The sequence below is a fragment of the Rhineura floridana genome, chromosome 8 (genome assembly GCF_030035675.1).
Source record: "Rhineura floridana isolate rRhiFlo1 chromosome 8, rRhiFlo1.hap2, whole genome shotgun sequence".
Lineage (NCBI taxonomy): Eukaryota > Metazoa > Chordata > Lepidosauria > Squamata > Rhineuridae > Rhineura > Rhineura floridana.
The window spans coordinates 118,689,859-118,708,047 of NC_084487.1; the positions used below are offsets into that span (position 1 = coordinate 118,689,859).

An 18,189-nucleotide genomic window follows, 5' to 3' on the forward strand; every position below is an offset into this window, starting at 1 on the left:
GGCCACAATGTCAACTGATTTTAACAGCGCTGGATTGCACCCTACTTTTTGCAGAATGAAGAAAAGAGAGAGTATTATAAAATGATACTCTGAAGCAAACTTTTCAAATGTTTCCTTTATCTTTTTTTCAGGATTGCTGGTGACACAGCCCTCAATAAAAATATCCACGAGTCCGTCAGTGCACAGATTCGGAAGAACTTTGCAAAAAGCAAATGGAGAGTAAGCTATCATGTTCTTAATTGCGTGCACTGTTGGGAAGAGCTGAGTTTTAACTTCATAAGGGATACTGTTATGGAGCAAAACATGGTCATTTTCTCTCTCCTTTTCAAAAGAATGCTTATTTTCAATGGGAAAGTTTAGCTTGGCATGGTGGTGCAATTGTTTTGTGAAGAAGTTCGGTCAAACTGGGTCCTGGGAGAGATCCTCAGAGATAATGGAGCCATATTTATTTTATTTTCTCCTTCTGTTTCTGCTTTATAAAGGAGAAAGCTGGAGAGAGGGAGAACAGTATGCTTTAGAACACCCCAAATAATTCCAGTTCTGCAACTCCAAAACATGCATCTTCCAACTATATTTATTTAACTGCTAAAGTATCTGTTTAGCACTAGTGTCAAGCCTGATGAAATCAGTGTCAGTTAAATTAATTTAAACCAACAGGCACCATGGATACTAGTGGGACTTAAGCATAATTTACTTTTTCGGAAATAAGTATAAACTGGTTTCCAGTATGTAATGAGTTGGTATCTAATATTTAGGTTTCACACGACATCTCTAGCTTCTTCCAGACAGTAGGTCTTCTTCTGTGATGGCAATGCTGCATATAACTAGCAGTATAATGGTCATAACCATATGTTCTTGTTCCTTGCTGAGGTTGGAAGTTGTGATCTTGACTGCTGCAGAAGATGACTACTTGGTCTAGCAGTGTAGGGAAAAGAAAGAGGGGCCATGTTTTCTTTCAGGGGTATGAGAGATACTGATGGACATTTTCAAAATGGTAGGTGGAGATGGGGGCAGAGTTTTGATGTTTCTTGTTTTTGGGTCATATGTCCCAGACATCATGCAGCCACAACTGGCGCTGCTCCATGTGCCTTATGTTGATATTGCTTATCACAGCTTTGGTTGCATGCCCTTAAACCTCAACATTTTATGACTTGGAACAGAAACAACACATTTACGATTGCTAAATATGAAAGCTTTCCTTCAATATTGTGTGGAAATAATATCTCTTGGGAATAGGGATGTGCTAGAATTCCACCCAATTCGGATTTGGTACCGAATTTCCCATTAGGTCGCTTATTCTCAATCACTGAGGATTGGATTTTAACGTAGCAAATTCCTCAGTTATTTTTGAAAACAGACTTTTTAAATAAAAAATCCGTCTCTAAAACATCAGTTGTAAGAATGATAGTTTATAAATATTTCCTTCAAAATATCAATATTTCCTTTAAAAGATATATCAATATTTTTTCTGAGCAAAAACCACACAGATCAATCAGTAAAAGCAGCAGATAGCAGATACAGAATGAACTCGAATCAATGACAGTTGATGGAATGCTTTCAAACCGGCACCAGCCAATGAATCTCATCCCTACTTGGGAATAACCATTTTAAAAAACGACCACAAATTATTTGGTAAAATTTTAGGATGCCACATCTCATTAAAGACTTGATTTAGTTTAATGTCTGTGATGCTTTGTAGAAGGTTATCTTTATTCTTTCATCAAACATCAGAGGTTAGGAAAATACTCAACAACAGTTTGTTTATTTCTGTGTTTTTTCCCAGCAAGCTTTTAATGCCACAGCAGTTGTAAGACACATGAGAAAGTTACATCTTGGCAGCAGTTTGGACAGTTCAAATGTGAGCGTGTCCAGCTCCCTCAGCTTGGCCAACCAACTTCCTGAAGGAACAGCCAGGAAAGATTGTGAGTACCTGACAGCAAACTGGGATGGCGGTCAGATCTTAGTCTGGGTATTGGGGGCTATCTGGAGGTCATCCTCTACTGGTCATCTTCTATGACTGAATTCCTTGTCAGCAACAGTCAGCCTAGGTTAAAACTCTTTTCCATCCAATCTCCCCTGAAAAAAGTTCCCCAGCCCTGTTCTGTGCCAAGGCAATGCTCCCTCTCTGGCTTATAGAGTCCCCACATGATCAGAACAATCTATCATGTTCATCACATAGAGCTGAATCTTCAGCAGCCTCTCATGTAAGGCCAGGCCAGACCCTCATCCAGCCCACCACCATGTCCAGGCACTGGTCCAGGGTTTGCACAGCCTCTCCTGATTCAGATGTTACAGAGAAATAGAGCTGGGTATCATCAGCTTTCTGCTGACACCTCACCCCAAAGCTCCTGATGACTGCTCCCAAGGGCTTCATATAGATGTTACATGGCATCGGGGACAAGATGGTACCCTGCAGCACCTCAGAGCACAATTGCCAGGGGGGCAACAGACAATCACCCAATGCTATTCTCTGAAAATGACCCTGGAGGTAGGATTGGAACCACTGTAAAACAGTGCCTCCGATACATATCTCACCAAGTCGACTAAGAAGGATACCATGGTCAATGATATCAATAGTATTTAGTGTTGTTGTTTTTGCCACCCTGGACTCCTTCTGGGAGGAAGGGTGGGATATAAATTTAATAAATAAAAATAAAAACAGAAAAGTAATAATGAAAAGTTTTTTTAAAAAATATATATGATTATTTGGACATGGAATCAGTCTCCACTGTCAGCATTCTCCAGCAGCAGGAGATTCTAGGCACTCTCCCAGTAGCCCCATGGGGCAGCGATGGGACCATAAGCCAGGGCCTCTCTTTCACAGAAGGCGATGTGAGTCCCCCATGCCTACAGTATGCCAGGTTCCTCTAATTGCCTATATGTGGAGGGGTTTTTACCTTATTAGAAACCATTTCAAGGCAGTCAAGTGCAGCTAAAACAATATTTTAAAACCTTCCCTTAAAATGTATTCCACTCATTATTCTAAAAATAATTTTAAAAAAATCCCCCTCCATTTCCATCAAATCCCAAGGGGTGAGTGAGAAGGGAGGAAGGGTGTGGAGGTGAGGCCAAAGAGAGACATGGAGGAAACTAGGAGCAGAGGGTTAGGGGCTAGTAGGAGGGATTGGAGACAGAAAGAAAAATGGCATGGGGCAGGAGGAGTTGGGATAAAGGAAAATGGAGGGGTGGGGGCAGCAGGGGTGAGGGACTGATAAAAGAGGGAAAGAAAATGGGAGTAGGGAGCAGGAAGGCCTGTTTATATCTGAATAATGGGATGCCTCTTATCTGTAAAGGCTGCTTCTTCTCTGGAGCTAAAACATTCGCATATTGGTATATTATCAGCAACTTAGTCCTGTACTGTGTTCATACCATAAATACCTGAAGATTTATTCCAGTTTGGCTGTACAAGAATTGATTTACCAAGTTGGTACACTGAGAACATCTTTGGACTGTTGTAATGAAAGATTGAGCTGCTCCGTTAAGAACTGCAAAGACTCCAAAGTATTTCCTGTTAAAACCTGAAGAGGTTTTTTTGCTGTTTGTTCATTATGAGTTCCATTTTAGAAAAAGCAAATTAATATTTGTTGCAAGGGATGTTGGAAGAAGGAGCCCAAAGAAGTTGGTTTTCAAGGTGGTTGGGTTTTTTCTTTAGGTTTGTTGTTATTCAGCGGTCTTCAAACAGGGTTCCGGTGAAGCTTAGCAGGATTCCTTGATGAAAAGATTACTGGCAGAGAACAAGCATCCCTGAGAGCAAGCTTACTCAGTGATCCTGACATGCGCAGCTGCAGGGAGACAATGGGTGTGTTTTAGAGCACATCATCTTTTCATGAGGGACAAGAGAGCTGTTTAAGTTTTCTCATGTACAGTTAACACTGCAGTCTTATACACATATATCTGGCAGTAAATCTGACTGAACTCAGTTGGGCTTATGTCTGGGTAGATATGCACAGGACTGAACTGCAAGTGTAGATTCTTCTGGCCACTTACTCTACTTGACTTTTTCAGTGAATTTGCACATGTACAGCCAATCTTTCAAATGTCATGAAACATCATTCAAAACTGGGCTGCACCAAAACGTGTTGACTCATGAGCTAGACACACACTGTAACATTCATTACATCCAAACTTAGCCATAGACTAAGTTAGTATTTTCAATATGTGACTGGCCAGATACTTGACTAGGGCATGTGACTGGCAAAGCTCAGATATTACTTTGCAAGGGACTCCCACCAAAATGAAGGGGAACACATTGTGGCTTGCAAGTTAGTACTGGTAGCTAATGTGCAGAATCTAAAGTGCAAAAAATGTTCCTGGAAAAGAAAAGAAATGCACATTGATAGTGGGAAGTGTACTGTGTAGACTGCTCATGTATATATTGGTCCTGCAGCTAAACAACATTGTAAGGTGAATTATCAAAGTATGTTGAAGGGACTGCATGGATAAGATACGGTGTATGCATGCATCAGATCCCTAAAGTAATCAGTAAACTTAATTTAAGCTACACATGCTATATCAGTCCAAATGAATTCAAGACTTCAGTGGCCTGTATGCAACAGATGTTCATCCTGCAGTGCAAAAAACTGTGACTTTTCATTATGAGGCGTGAAAAATATTTGCTTCATGAACCTATTTACAAAAGGTTTTTTAAAAGAAAGCCTTATAGGTATTTTATGATAAAAGATGAGATCAAAGCGTCTTTCTGAGAGAACTGCAGTGCTGTCAGCCTACAAGAGAGCGGTGTGTTTTATGCAGTGAGTCTGTTTTGTGAATTCCCCCTGGGAAAGCGGGTTGTGGCACAGGTGGAGAGAACATGCCCCACTGAAAGCACAGCTGCTGGGGGGGATGACTGTCGTTCTGATTGCTTTTCATGTTCATTGTAGAGACAGTGTCCCTGAGGAATGACTGACTAGAAACCAAACTTTCATATGAACTTCTTTCTGCCTCTGGAAAGAGCCGTTCCCTGCAGGATAATAGGAATGTTGCCATTATTATAATTCATAATCACAATTTTATTCCATTCTCCCTTCAAGGAACCTAGGGTAGCGTATACAGAGTAATCTCATTTGAATGTCACCACGAGTCTGCCAGGTACAGCAGATTGTGTGGCTACCTGAGTAATCTTCATAGCACAGGGCAGAAATAAACTGTATGATGGAGCTGCCACTAAAAATGGCAGCCATTTATCAAAATTCCCTCTCTTCATTAGTAGCATCTAGTACAACTTACCCAACATCTTGAAATCATTGCACTGTGTGCATTTTCCCATCCCCAGTCCACATCGTTGGCTAGTGGGAGACAGGGTTATTCAGAGAAATATCTTCAGTATGTGAGGCAAAACAGAGCAGGGATAGTGAAAATGTAACCCAGGACTGTCATTTTTTGTAGTAAATGGAAATGGACTCCCTTCAAGTCAATTCCAACTTATGGCAGCCCTATGAATAGGATTTTCATGGTAAGCAGTATTCAGAGGTGGTTTACCATTGCGTTCCTCTGAGGCTGAGAGGCAGTGACTGGCCCAAGGTCACCCAGTGAGCTTCATGGCTATGTGGGGATTCGAACCCTGGTCTCCCAGGTCATAGTCCAATCCTCTATCCCCCATGGTCCAACCCCACAAAGCTCCATGTTTATCATGAAATGTTGCTCATTTCTGAGTTGGAGTATGAATCTGGATCTCCCAGGTCCAGGTCCAACACTCAAACAACTACACTACACCAGCTCTCTATTTGTTAATTTGTGCCTTCTGACTTGTTAATTTGTGCCTTTCAGGTATGTCCCCATCCACTCTCTGTAGTTTTGCATCATCGGCTTCATCTGGTGTTTCTGCTGTAGGAGAGAGGAGACCGAGGCAGACCACAATAACGACAGTGCATACAGGGACCAAGTGATCCAGACTGCTCCCACCCCTACCCTCAGGAAGAGGTCAGAGATGGGGGGAAAGTGCCCAGGTGGGCATGAAGGCAGGCAGGCAGGCAAACCTTCTCCTGGGTGATTCCATCCTGCATTGCAAACTCGGTGAAGGACTGCAAGAAAAGGATTTTTTTTAATGGCCATATTTTATACTGCAATTCTGAAATGTCACATTTATCTCAAACTGCAATGACTCTTGGAGGGTGGGAAAGGAGAGGGCTGGGGAACAGATCTAAAGGTATCTGGTGCTGGGTCAATGAATCTAGGAATGTTCTAACTGACAGACACTCATGTTAGTTCCTCAATGATTTACTCTATTCTCAGTGTAGGTAACAGTATATGCTTTTTTCATTAACTAAAGGTCTCAACTGGATTATTTATACAGAATTGATTTCAGAGCATTATCATTTTCTTTTCTTTTTCTCCATGTTTCTGTCTGTGTTGGTTTTGTTCAGGGGTAGAGAGTATATAGAATTCTGCATTAACCTTTCAAACCAAGAGGGTTTCAAAGGCATATGGTGTTTTTTTTAGTTCCTAACATTGGATTGCAAAATTGTCTGGATTTTGCAGTGATGTAAAAACTAACTGCTTTCCTCCACTCGGGAAAATGGAAATGAGACTTGGTTCCCTTCCAGTCACATGGAAACTTACTCTGCAGCTGTCTGATTCTGAGTTGGTGCTGTAAACCTGCATCCAAGGCTGGCCTTTGAATATGAAGGCAAAAAGGAAATAGCGCATTGGATTGCAGCAAAAGGGAAGCCGTGACTAATGGCTTCCTCTAGCCTGCCACTTTCTTCTGGACTCTGCCAATTACATATAAGCTCCATCCAAACTGTTCCTGTTGCATCCTTAGTCCTACTTTATATCTTGCTTCCTACATCAGTAGATCTGCCCACACAATCCCAGCTAATTTTGTTTGGCAGGAGGGGTGTTCAGCAAGGAAATGCAAACAGCAAAATTGCTGTGTTCAGGATCATCAGTAACAGTATACATCAATGTACATATCTGTTTTCCTATACTCATGTATGGGTATACCCATGTATATGTAAAGTAGTCCTCAGTGAGGTGAACAAGGCCCATTTGGGAAGCCTGGATGAGTTGGAGCCATCTTACCTGTATTTTGTTTCTAGCTGTGCTGTTAACTTTGAGCTGGGTCATGTGACCATACTGACATGATGATACTATCACAAGTTGACTATCATGGTGTAGTGACTAATGAATGGCCTTGTAAGTGCCTAGGCACTTCTGTCACATGTGTGCTAGAGATTTTGGTTCAATGTCTCCTGGAAAAGCTTACCTAGAAGATGGTGAGCTACAGTTCCTGCTGCATGCTGGATTATCCACAAGACTAGTAAATGCAAACAAACCATCATGCGATGGCGTTCCCATGGGAGAATGGCTGTGTGAATTAGCCTTCACTGCTGTACCTTGTTACAAGTCAGGCTTGCCAAAGCATTTTAAAAGGCTTCTGAAGGAAAGTGGTATTATGGTTAGTCGATAGCACTGAGCATCAGCAGTTCTCATTGAATTTGTTGGTGTTCTTCTGTACTATTTGAAACAATGCATTTTATTTTACACACTGAGAGCTTCTTTGGATAATTCAGAGATGTAGCAAAAGGGAAAGGGTGAATGGATTGTACTTCCTTCCCTCACAGTTCCAGGTCTCATCCGAAGATAGTGTGATGTGCCTATTCTCTTCAGAAACTTTCTGCCTCTGCATTGAGCATGTACAATTCCTAGGGCTAGTGCTAGACATAAATGGGCCCTTGGGCACCAGCCAGCCCTGGGCCCACAGCACCGTAGCCCAATACCCTCTCATACCGGCAGCACGGGGGTAATAAGCTGGCCCACATACCCCACCTACCTCTCATGTTGTGTGAACAACATGCAGGCATAGCATGCATGCCTGCCATCAACCAAGATGGTGGGAAGCCTCCACCACTATCCTGGGCAATGGCAGACATGCACACACTGCATGCACAGCGTTCACACTGATGGGAGAGGTAGGTGGGGCATGCTTGCGGGCTTATGGAAGCCCGCACTGTCTGTATTAGAGGTGTCTGGGTGCTCCCTCTCTGTGATCCACAGCAGGGTCAGGTTGCAGGACCCAACACTGCCATGGATCACCGAATGGAAACGCCACCCTCCCACTCTAAGAAGGGGCCCAACCTGGCTGCCCTCTGGCACCGGCCCTGACAATTGCTCCCTTTTATTGAAAGCCAGGAGCATGGAAGTCTAATACATTTATGCTTCTTCTCTTTCCATATTTCTGGAATGTCCAAAGCAACTTTTAAAAATTCAGCGTACCAAAATACCGGAAATGGCATTTGAAAGTTTCCCTTTTAAACTTTTGTAGCTATCTGTTATGCGATAAACTGTAGTTGTAAGTTATGCATTCGTAAACCATTGAAAGGGAGGGCTGCCATATGTACACAATTATTGTTAATGTGCACTGTACTAAGGGCTGTAGTATGTGACTCTAGAAGTAAAGAACGGGCTGAGCTGAGTGAGCAATATGGTAAATAGGCACAAGAGATATGCCATGATAGTCAGTCAATCACCCCGGTCATTATAAGAAAACTCAAGTTTTCTGATTTAAAATCCCCAGCAAAGCCATTTTTTCATGAACATTTTACAAATGCAGGCATCTAATCTGGTACAGGGGAACAGGGCCACTCTTGCTTCTCTACCGTGGGATATACTTACAACGTGCCTGTATAGCAGATATTCCAGACTTCAGAGATCTTTCAATAGCCCCAATAGCATTGGGGCTTCATTGGGAAATCTTATAAATTTATCCCATGTTTTCATAGTGATCCTGTTGCCACACCCATGGTCACTGCAGCTCTGTGGCAACAGATGTGCTTTGAATGCGTAATGTTTCAGGTTCCATGTTTGGCATCTAGTTAAAGGGTCTCTCAGAGAACAGGGCTGGATAAGACTTCTCTGCCTGATGCCTTTGTACAGCTGCTGCCAGTCAGTGCAGACGTAATCAGTATACTAGATGGACCAATGGGCTGACTTGGTTTAAGGCAGCTTCCTATGTCACCTGGTCTTTCTTGTACAGAACAGCAAGATGCTATCACAAAAGAACTGTCTTGCTGATCAGATCAGATATTCAGCTTGTTCAGTTTCTAATAACAGCAAGCCAGATGCCTTTAGGTGCTCACAAACAGAGCACAAAGATGACACACTTTCTGTTTTTTTGTCCCTAAAATCTGGTACTTAATGATACATTGCAACTGAACTGAGGAAGTTCATAAAAGACCTCTGAATGTATGCAACAGCAAATAAATGTGTTGTAAAAGACTTCAACATGTTTTCTTCTTCCTGAAACTTTGGAGATGCAGTTTTAGAGGGAGCCTGATAGAGTCAGCGCAGATATTGTGTCACTTGCGCCCCATAAAGATATTCCCCACGTCAGGTCTCAGTACAGACTTGTTTATGATTTGGAGAGAGGCTTGGAGCCATTACTGACCCAGTTTTCCTCCAGACAATTTCAGCAACCACCATATTATATTCCACCTTGCACAGAAATGCAATCTCTGATGACTTAACAGTGGTTTTCTAAAATGCATAAAAGAACATCTGATGTTTCCACTGTGGCTGGTTAATACTCTAGATATAATCACTTAGTAAATCTGACAACAGATAACACCAGCTGACATGTAGCATCTTGGGAATCTGGTTCTTGCTCAAGTCCCATTTGCGCCATTCTGCCAAAGAGTAGGGTTGGGATTTAGGAAAAAAGAGCAAGAGAAAATTACCTCCCCTTATGCTGCATTGACCACTAAAACAGCTTCAGTCTAAGAATTAAACTCTAGAATTGTTCCATAGACATTTCAACTAAATAAAGGCAGCAGGACCACCCACATCCACCCTTCCTCTCTTATCTCAGTCTTTACCACCTAAAACTCAAAGCCACAAATTTTGGATTTAGAGCTAAAACAGTAGAGCAAAAGCCCCATGTGATGAATCCACTCTTGAGCTATAGCATTCTAGACTGTTGGTAGGGGATTTGATGTTTGAAAGTGTCCTCATGTAAAAGCATTCCCTGCATATACAAAATATGTCTGTCAGGAGAATAGTTCAGGGCAGGGGTATAAATGGGAATAAATGGAAATAAACAAATCTTGACATCCCTTCCTCCCAGAATACCCACTTGATCTTGTTTCTAATGTCACAACCAGAAGAGGAAAAAGAAGGAAAGTTTACCATGCCAGAGATGCCCGCCTGATTCAAAAGACACTTCGGTAAACTGTCTAGATTACATAAGATAGTTAGCTAATATCAGGATGCCATGCAGTCAAAGTTAAACACTCTTAAAGTCCATTGGTGTCAATGGGAAAGTTACATGTGCACTTAGGGCTCATCCAGACGACTGCAAAATGTGTGACACGCGCGCTATGTGTGTTTATTACTTTTCGGTCGTCCAAATGACGTCGCGTGTTGTCACGCATTTTCGCGGGTTAAATCCGCTCCTTCCAATACCGGCAAAAGTGCGATTTGCCTTTTTAAACCGGTAATCATCCGCTGCAACATTAGGGGCTCGGATGCAAAACCGCGGTTTATAGAGATGTAGGCAGTCCATAGGCAGACCTTGGGCGTGTCCCAGTACCCCTTCCGTCTTTACCATCCAATCATGGATTTTCACTTGTGCGCATGTGCGTGAATGTGCTTGGAAAAGCCCGGGAAACTGAACCAATCAGAGCCACAGGATGTTACGTTGTACTTCTCAGATGCAGAAATGTGCATTTCCGCATTTGCACAAGGAGGTACTGCAGGTTACGCAGCCACATTGTAGGTAGGGGAGAAAGAAGTGGTGGTTGCCAGCCTTATTCATCTTTCCACTTCTGCACAAGCTAGCGAGGGGTGGCAGGTCGCAGTGGGCCTCCGGCCAGCTGGTCGTCAGCCGCACCTCGGGTCACTGCACTGCCCAGGCTGATGGAAGCCAGGGGCAGTAGCTGTGACAAAAGGCTGGGGGGGCGCCAAGCAGCCCACCTGCTGATTGCCAGCCGCCTCACAGCTGATTGGTTTGCTGCACTGCCCTGGCAGCAAGCAGCAGTAGCCACAAGAAAGCCTCCTTTGCTTCATGCTGGCTCCAGGGCGAAGGAGATCGGCACAGATCTGGCCCTGAACACTGGGCTTAAAAGCCTCTACTGGGCTTTTAAGATCTTTTAGGGTTTTTTTTTCCTTTTCTCTCTCCTGCCCCTTCTTCCCTTTCAAATTATTTTGCCCCTCTTGAGGATGAAAGAAGGAAGTTTTTTCTCTCTTTGCAGAGCTGCAGAGCTGCTGCTACTGCCTGCTTGTTAATTTCACATTGAAGTGGAAAGATAATCATCGTTTGGCAGAGCTGCTGCTGCTGCTTGTTAATTTTGGAGTGAGCGGAAACATTGTATCCAAGGATAATGATCCCATCCCTTTATGTGCATTCTGCAGAGGGGCTGCTGCTGCTGCTACTGCTTGTCAATTTCACATTGAAGTGTAAACAGTTGCAAAGTATAACGATCCCATCCCTTCATGCAAGAACTAATGTTCTCTTTCGCTGCTTGATGTTTAACACTTATGGCAGCTTGAATTCATGAAAGGGAAATATAGTTATGTACAATGCAATAGGAACCCAAATAGTAGCTGGATATAAGCTCTTATTTCATGCAGGTTTTGCCTTTTTTGAAATGTATCTCCAGAAACGTTAACATGCGGAAAGGTAGAAAAGCATACAGTTGGTTTTGCAAAATATCGCAAATATAAGCTAACAGAGATACAAAAATACAAATGCTCCAGAGTGGCGAGCAGCAAAGAACTCCATTACAGCCACAGGAAATTCAAACTTTCACGCTCGCATTTTGTGCTTCGTTGCAAAGGGGGAGAGGAGCACATGTCATTTTTGTGGGCCAATTGGCTGATAGGGGGTGGTCTTACAGGAGGAGCTGGGGAAAAGCTAAAAGAATATACGGATCTTCCTGCTGCGTGTGTGGGCACAAAAAAAACGTGGTTTTTTTTATCGGGAAAGAGCGAATAACAGGCAAAGTGAGGACTGTCAGATGACAAACTGAATATGGAAAACGTGGAATATACCGCTCCGTTTGGATGAGCCCTTTGTCTCAGGACTGATATGTACTTTACTTTGGCTTGATCATTTTCTGTGTCAGGAATTAAACCCCCATAGAGCTGTTCTCTTCCCTGACCCCTTCCCTGCTTCTTTTCCTTTAATCCAAGGCATTAGAAAATAAAGGCTATCCCTATGTTTCCTTATAACCTGAGTAATATATACAGCCTTTTTTGTCTGATTTAGAACAAATTTCTCTTATATTTTGAATTTTTTTGTGGCAAGTAACTACGTGGTCTGCATAGTTTCTTTTATCTGAAGAGAGACATTTCTGTTTTCTGTATGACAAAGGTTATTCAATTTAGATTAAGTCTTTATGCCACCAATTCTAAGTTTCAGTATCCAAGTAGTTGAAATGTATCCCCTTTCTTTGTTTTATCTTAGGATACATGCACATATAACATTCAGAGTGATTTCGTTCTTTACCTCCCAGTTTTTTTAAAACCTATTTTTAAAAGTTTTCCTAGGAGTGGTCAGAGAGAGAGTATGTGTGTTCCTTGGTTCTAGTTGTCACAGGCACTAGCCAATAGGTGCCACAGCAGCTATATATTTATCTGAAGTAAATACATGTATATATGTTTCCTGCTGAGAAGAAGATTCACTCTTTTTCACCCAGTTTAGGTTGAAACAAACTGAAAACCACTTTGAGCAGAGCCCATGACAGGAGAGGAGGAAAATTGTTCACTTGTCTTGTGAGCAGTGCAGACGCATCACTAGGCGGGTGCAGGAGGTGCGGACCGCACCCGGGTGACACCATGAGAGGGGTGACACCCAGAGCCGCCGCGGGGGCTCCCATCTGGCTGGCGCAGAACCCAGGAGTGCATGAAACTTGCGCAAAGGCGCCCAGAGCCCAGACCGGAGAGGAAGCGAGGGACGTGTGAAGGGGAAGCGGTCCCAGGAGGAGGAGGAGATCTGTTGGGAGGAGGCTCCACCCCTGGAAGACGGCTGCCCACTGGCTCCTCAGCGCCCCGATGTGGCGGGCCAAAGGCAGGCTCCGGGCAAGTGGGCGGGTGAGCCCCTCCCCGCGGTGGGCTGGGGCTGGGCGGGGCTCAGGGGAACATCCTTGCCGGCCTGCTGCCAGCTCAGAGCTGCCGATCAGGGCATCCTGGTAGCCAGTCGGTGCGGCCATCAGGCCCCGCACTGGGTGACACCAACCCTAGTGACGCCACTGGGGCAGTGATGGCTGTATCAAACTATCTGAAAATGTTACATCTATTCTCAGCCCACCCAAAAAGAGCAAAGGCAGATCCTGTTTTGTTTTTTCCATAAGAGAAGCCATCTCCAAGTACTGGTAGGGAATCACTGCTGGACTGACAGTGACTCCAGAATGTCCAATAAATGCATGAAACTGTGCTGCATGTTTTCAATCGGATGCTGTTTCTATGCTTGCCTTCCTAAGCTTTGCCTTTGCATTAAAACACATTCCAAAGTTCTACGCTTTCTTCTATGTCCTAAATTTGATTTTGTAAAGACAATCTGGTTCCATAACTCATGATCCATCACTTAATTTAGCTAAATGCAAAAGCTGATGTTGTGTAAACAAAGCATGGCAATGGCTAATAAGAATGTATTTTTCCCTCCTCTTTTTGGATACTGTGGTTTCTAAAAGAACATCAGCTATCTACAATGGCTTCTATCTATGCATCAGTCCATTGTGCCCATGGAGAAGAGGGATGGGAAGGAGATTCCATCAAATATATAATTAAAACAAGAAGTAGCAGTAGAGCTCATCTGGAGCTTGCATTGCTTGTAGTCAGGGTCAAGGGGATTTTAAGTAACCCTGATGCTCTAGCAAACAGCCCACTCTTAAGACTTTACAGCATCAGCACAGAAGTGCAAAGGGATGTAGAGAGAAAAAGGGATCCACCAACGCAATATCACCAGACATTCCATCACTCTGATGTTGCAAGTAGAAAGATAGTCTGCCACAAATAGTTATCACCAAGGTAGTAGCCTCTTATCTGAGCTTGGTTCTTTGATTAGAAGATCAACGAACATGAACAAGCTGGCCAAAAGACAATTTGTCATTACCTCCCTTCCCTTGCAGTGCTCAGAAAATAGTAAGGAATATTCTACGGTTCTCCCATCAGTTTGTGCAGGCGCATACAAAGGGTTAGAGTGTTTTTGCAAAGTATCAAAGATCAGAATGTATTTTTAATTAACTAGTTTCTGTTGGACTCCATGAGACCCCTCTCATGTTTGTCAACAAGAGACTCTCCACCTTATTTCTCAGTTGCAACACTTTGGCTCATTACCTCATTGGAGGCATCCTTGCATCATTTCTCTCTCATTTCTCTCTTTCCTGAGGCAAGAAAAGGGCTGTAAGATGAATGAGGACTTTGTGGCAATTGGGCTGAATCTATCTGTGATCATTGAGAGTATATAATTCATTTTAACTCTTTGATGTCTGCTTTCAGATCCAATAGGAGGGGTGTAACTGAAAATACATAGAAAGAGTTGTGTCACTACTTAGGCCTGGCTTGCACTCTTAAACAGTTGCAGCCACTGCTGAGGCTTCAGTCACACATCACTCTGGGTAATATCAATATCTTCCAGCATTAGTGTGAATATCATGGTTTTCTGTTACACTGTCAGTATGCATCCTAACCGGGCACACCTTACCAGCATGGCATGTAACCACAGAATCTGCCCTAATCAGTTGGGTGAAAAATATACATGTTACCTAGAGCTAAAGCTGGGCAACCATTAGGGTTGGCAGGAAACACACCATTTCAGATAATGTGAAAACTGGGCTCTGTAGTTTTAATAGAAACCAGCTGTTTGTTTAGAGATTTAAAGCAAAAGGATGAGCCTACTAAAATATGTGTTTCAGCTTTGTTTGGAGAATAAAAACTGAAGGGAGCCAGGCTATAGATCCATTTGACAGATCCACCATATTCCACTATAGATGTTTTAAACTCTCAATGGAGAACCAAGGGTTGAATCACTTGTCCTTATCTGGGGCAAATCTGTGCTACAAATTGTAACCAGCTTCAAATTAGGTTGACTTTCATAGCATCCCATAGAGAACTCTGGGAATTATAGTCTTGTGAGGGTGGTAAGAATGATATGCTAATCCTATTTCTTTCATAGGCACATAGTACCCAAAGTTCTTTGCTTTGGAGTCATAATCAGTGTTCTGAAGTGGGATGATTTTTTCTCAAAGTAAAGGAGGTGGCATGGGATGGCCTTCCACCATCCTTCAAACATTGAACATGATGGTTCAAGAGATTTTAAACTGATTTAAATTTGTAGTATAGATATGTCCCAAGGTTTGAGTCTCTTGACCACTGCATGGGGCCGGCTGCTTCGATTTTCCATCGTGGATTGCAGTTATGGATATTCAAAACTTTCTTTTTGCAGAAACTTCTGCCTTTCCAAATACCAACATGATATATTCTAAGCCCTTACAAGCTAGGCAAGTATGTGATTTTTGCATTGAAAAGATTTTTCCCAAATATTTCATCATTGTTGTGAATCAGATACACAATTGGCTTAATTATACTTTGTTCCCAATCCAAATGTATGCAGACTTCTACGGTTATGCAGGATGACATCTTATTGCTTGTTCAGGAAACTGATGAGAAACATATGTAATTCTTGCTTTAGGAGCAGGTAGTTGCAAATATTCAGAGCATACCTAGATTACCTTACAGAGAAGCTGTTGGTACTGTTTCTCACAAGCACAAACTGCAAATTCATAACCACAATCTTTTAAAATGTGGGCTAAGTGGCCAAACCTATTACTTCTGAGCTTTTCTAGGAAATATTTTCAAAGTGGTGCACAGTAAAAATGATTCAAGTAATGTAAAAATGACAGCAGACTTCAAATAAAAACACAGAATCCATATGCAAAATCAGACATCAAACTGCAGAGACAGCAGAAGATACCCCCAAACGTAAGGGCTAACTAAGATGCATGTTTTTGTCTCTCTGTGAAACCTCATATGAGAGGAAGCCAAGTGATCAGTCCTGTATAAGGGCATCCCAGTGCTCTGAAGTTGCAATTGAGAAGGTCAGTCTGGCCTCTGAATAAATTGGAACTTTAAAGTTGGGCCTCCCTGGCTCATCTTAAACTTGGGGGAGAGTATCATATGGGATTAGGTACTTTGTGCTTGTGACAAATTTTCCAAACAACAGAAGTCATCACATGCATATTGCAATCCAATCTGGGGTGGAGGTGGAGGAATAACATCTATACAGAGAGTTGGTCACATCCATTGACCTTAAGCTAGTTGAATAAACTCTGTTAATGCTGGATGGAAGTCTTTTGGAAAGTTCCTAACAGTGTCATCACGACATAGCATAGTCTCACAATCCATGATATTGTGCAGTCTGACATTAGTGTTGCTGGCAAATAACATGAATGTTGATTTGGACTGGAGCTTAAGGGATCATTCAGTTAGTACTTCTATGAATGTACTTTAATAAATTAAGTTAACAAGATCCTTGGAGGAAGAGGTCAGTCAGTCAGTCCTTTAAAGAGAGTGACAAGATTAGTTTACAACACTTCTTCTTTCAGTGCCCTCCCCTACAGCTCTTACAAGATACAATCCTAACCCCAGTTACCTGGGAGTAAGCCTCATTGAGTTCATTAGGACTGCAGACAGGGTTAGGACTTCAGCCTTAGTTAAGAGAGCCTTCTGAAAGGATTCAGTTTTGAGGGGCATTAATGGTACAATCCAGCCAAAGCAAAGCATATTCAAATCCTGCTGATTTCAATTGGGAACGTTTACAAATCTACTTAGATTCCCCATTCATATTAATGGTATTTGAAAGTGCTTTGCTCTGGATGTATCAAGCTAAATAATCAGGTTTTTGGTCACAGTCCCAACACAGCATGACGTATGCATGTGCACTAATTTAAGTGAACTTGCAGCAGAATCCTATGCATGTTTACACGGAACTAAATCCCGTTAAATTCAATGGAATTCAGTCCCACGTTAGCGTGCATAGGATTGCAGCCTTGAAGCATGCTGGACTCTGTTGCATCTTAGTCATTTTGTCCTGATCCAGCAAGAGAGGTCCACTTGTGGGAGCTGCCTTCTGCACATGTCGCTGATAAGAAGATGTGCATCCCCATTGCAATGCACATCCAAGTCCCACCCAAATGGCTGGGTGCTTCTTTTGGAGCTCACAAGAATGCACACCCCCTCTATAGACACCCATTGTTGTGTGGCCGGAGTGGGGCTGGGGTTATTGTTTCAGATTGGGAATCAGCATTTCATGCACAGTATTTATCCATTTGGGATTTTTAAAAGCCAAGTTTACTCAGAGAAAAAAACCTGGAATGATTCCTAAAATAGCACTTACTGCAAAACATCTCTGTTTTATTTTTATTTTTAAAAAAGATGCAAGCATGTTTTATAAAATATTTTTTAATAAAAGCTTACAAATTTAATCCAGGAATGTCAGTGTGCCTAATATTATAAGTCTTGTGATTGGTTCGACTTCATAACACCATCCTTGTCCCAGCAGAAGGGAAAATGTGTATTTACTCAATGCATGTAAGAAGACATTGCAAAATGTTTAACCTGCGTAAGGAGTTTGCGACTCTGCAAATTGTTAATGGGGCTAATGTTCTCTGCCTTGACAATCATGTAAACATATCAAGATTTCTATCATAATGATAATTTAAGGGATACTGAGAATTGTTTCCTCCAATAAATCCAATTTAAACCACCTTAATATGAGACTTTTTATTTTTGGATTTGCTATTCTGTGCATGTGTGTGAGTGAGAAAGTGGGAGGGAAATAAAGTGACTGGCTTGTTTGGCAAATTTCTATCCTGCTTTTCTGCCAGTCAAAGATTTTGGACTATCTCACAACATTACACAAAAATGCTAATTAAAAAAAAGTAAGAAACATACCTCATATAAACAGGAGGTATAGCCAAGGGCAATGATTCAGGGAAAAATCTTCCCTATGAGCTAACTCGTCCTGTTCCACTGCTATCAGTCTTTCCTCTCAGGTGCAGGACACTCTCCCAGTTCCTACAGACGTGCCCTGTCATTCCATCCAGCCAGGTGACTACATTTTCATGAAGGACCACGAAGGAAGGGCTGCCTCCAGCCCTGATAGGAAGGTCCTTTCCAGGTCCTGCTGACTACTAACACAGCTATCTGAGTGAAGGAAAGAGCCTTATGGATGCACACAAGTCACGCCCATAGAAC

General features: G+C 42.5%; 1 protein-coding gene across 1 annotated transcript in view; it reads left to right on the top strand.

The window, feature by feature from the left end:
* The window catches only part of CAMK1D (calcium/calmodulin dependent protein kinase ID), a 351,451-nt gene extending 333,747 nt beyond the window's left edge, over positions 1–17,704 (top strand). The window contains exons 9-11 of the mRNA XM_061582254.1: positions 132–219; positions 1,784–1,922; positions 5,767–17,704. Coding sequence (XP_061438238.1) covers positions 132–219; positions 1,784–1,922; positions 5,767–5,885 — 346 coding nt within the window. The 3' untranslated portion in view covers positions 5,886–17,704. The remainder of the gene's footprint in view (positions 1–131; positions 220–1,783; positions 1,923–5,766) is intronic.
* The last annotated feature ends 485 nt before the right edge of the window (positions 17,705–18,189 follow it).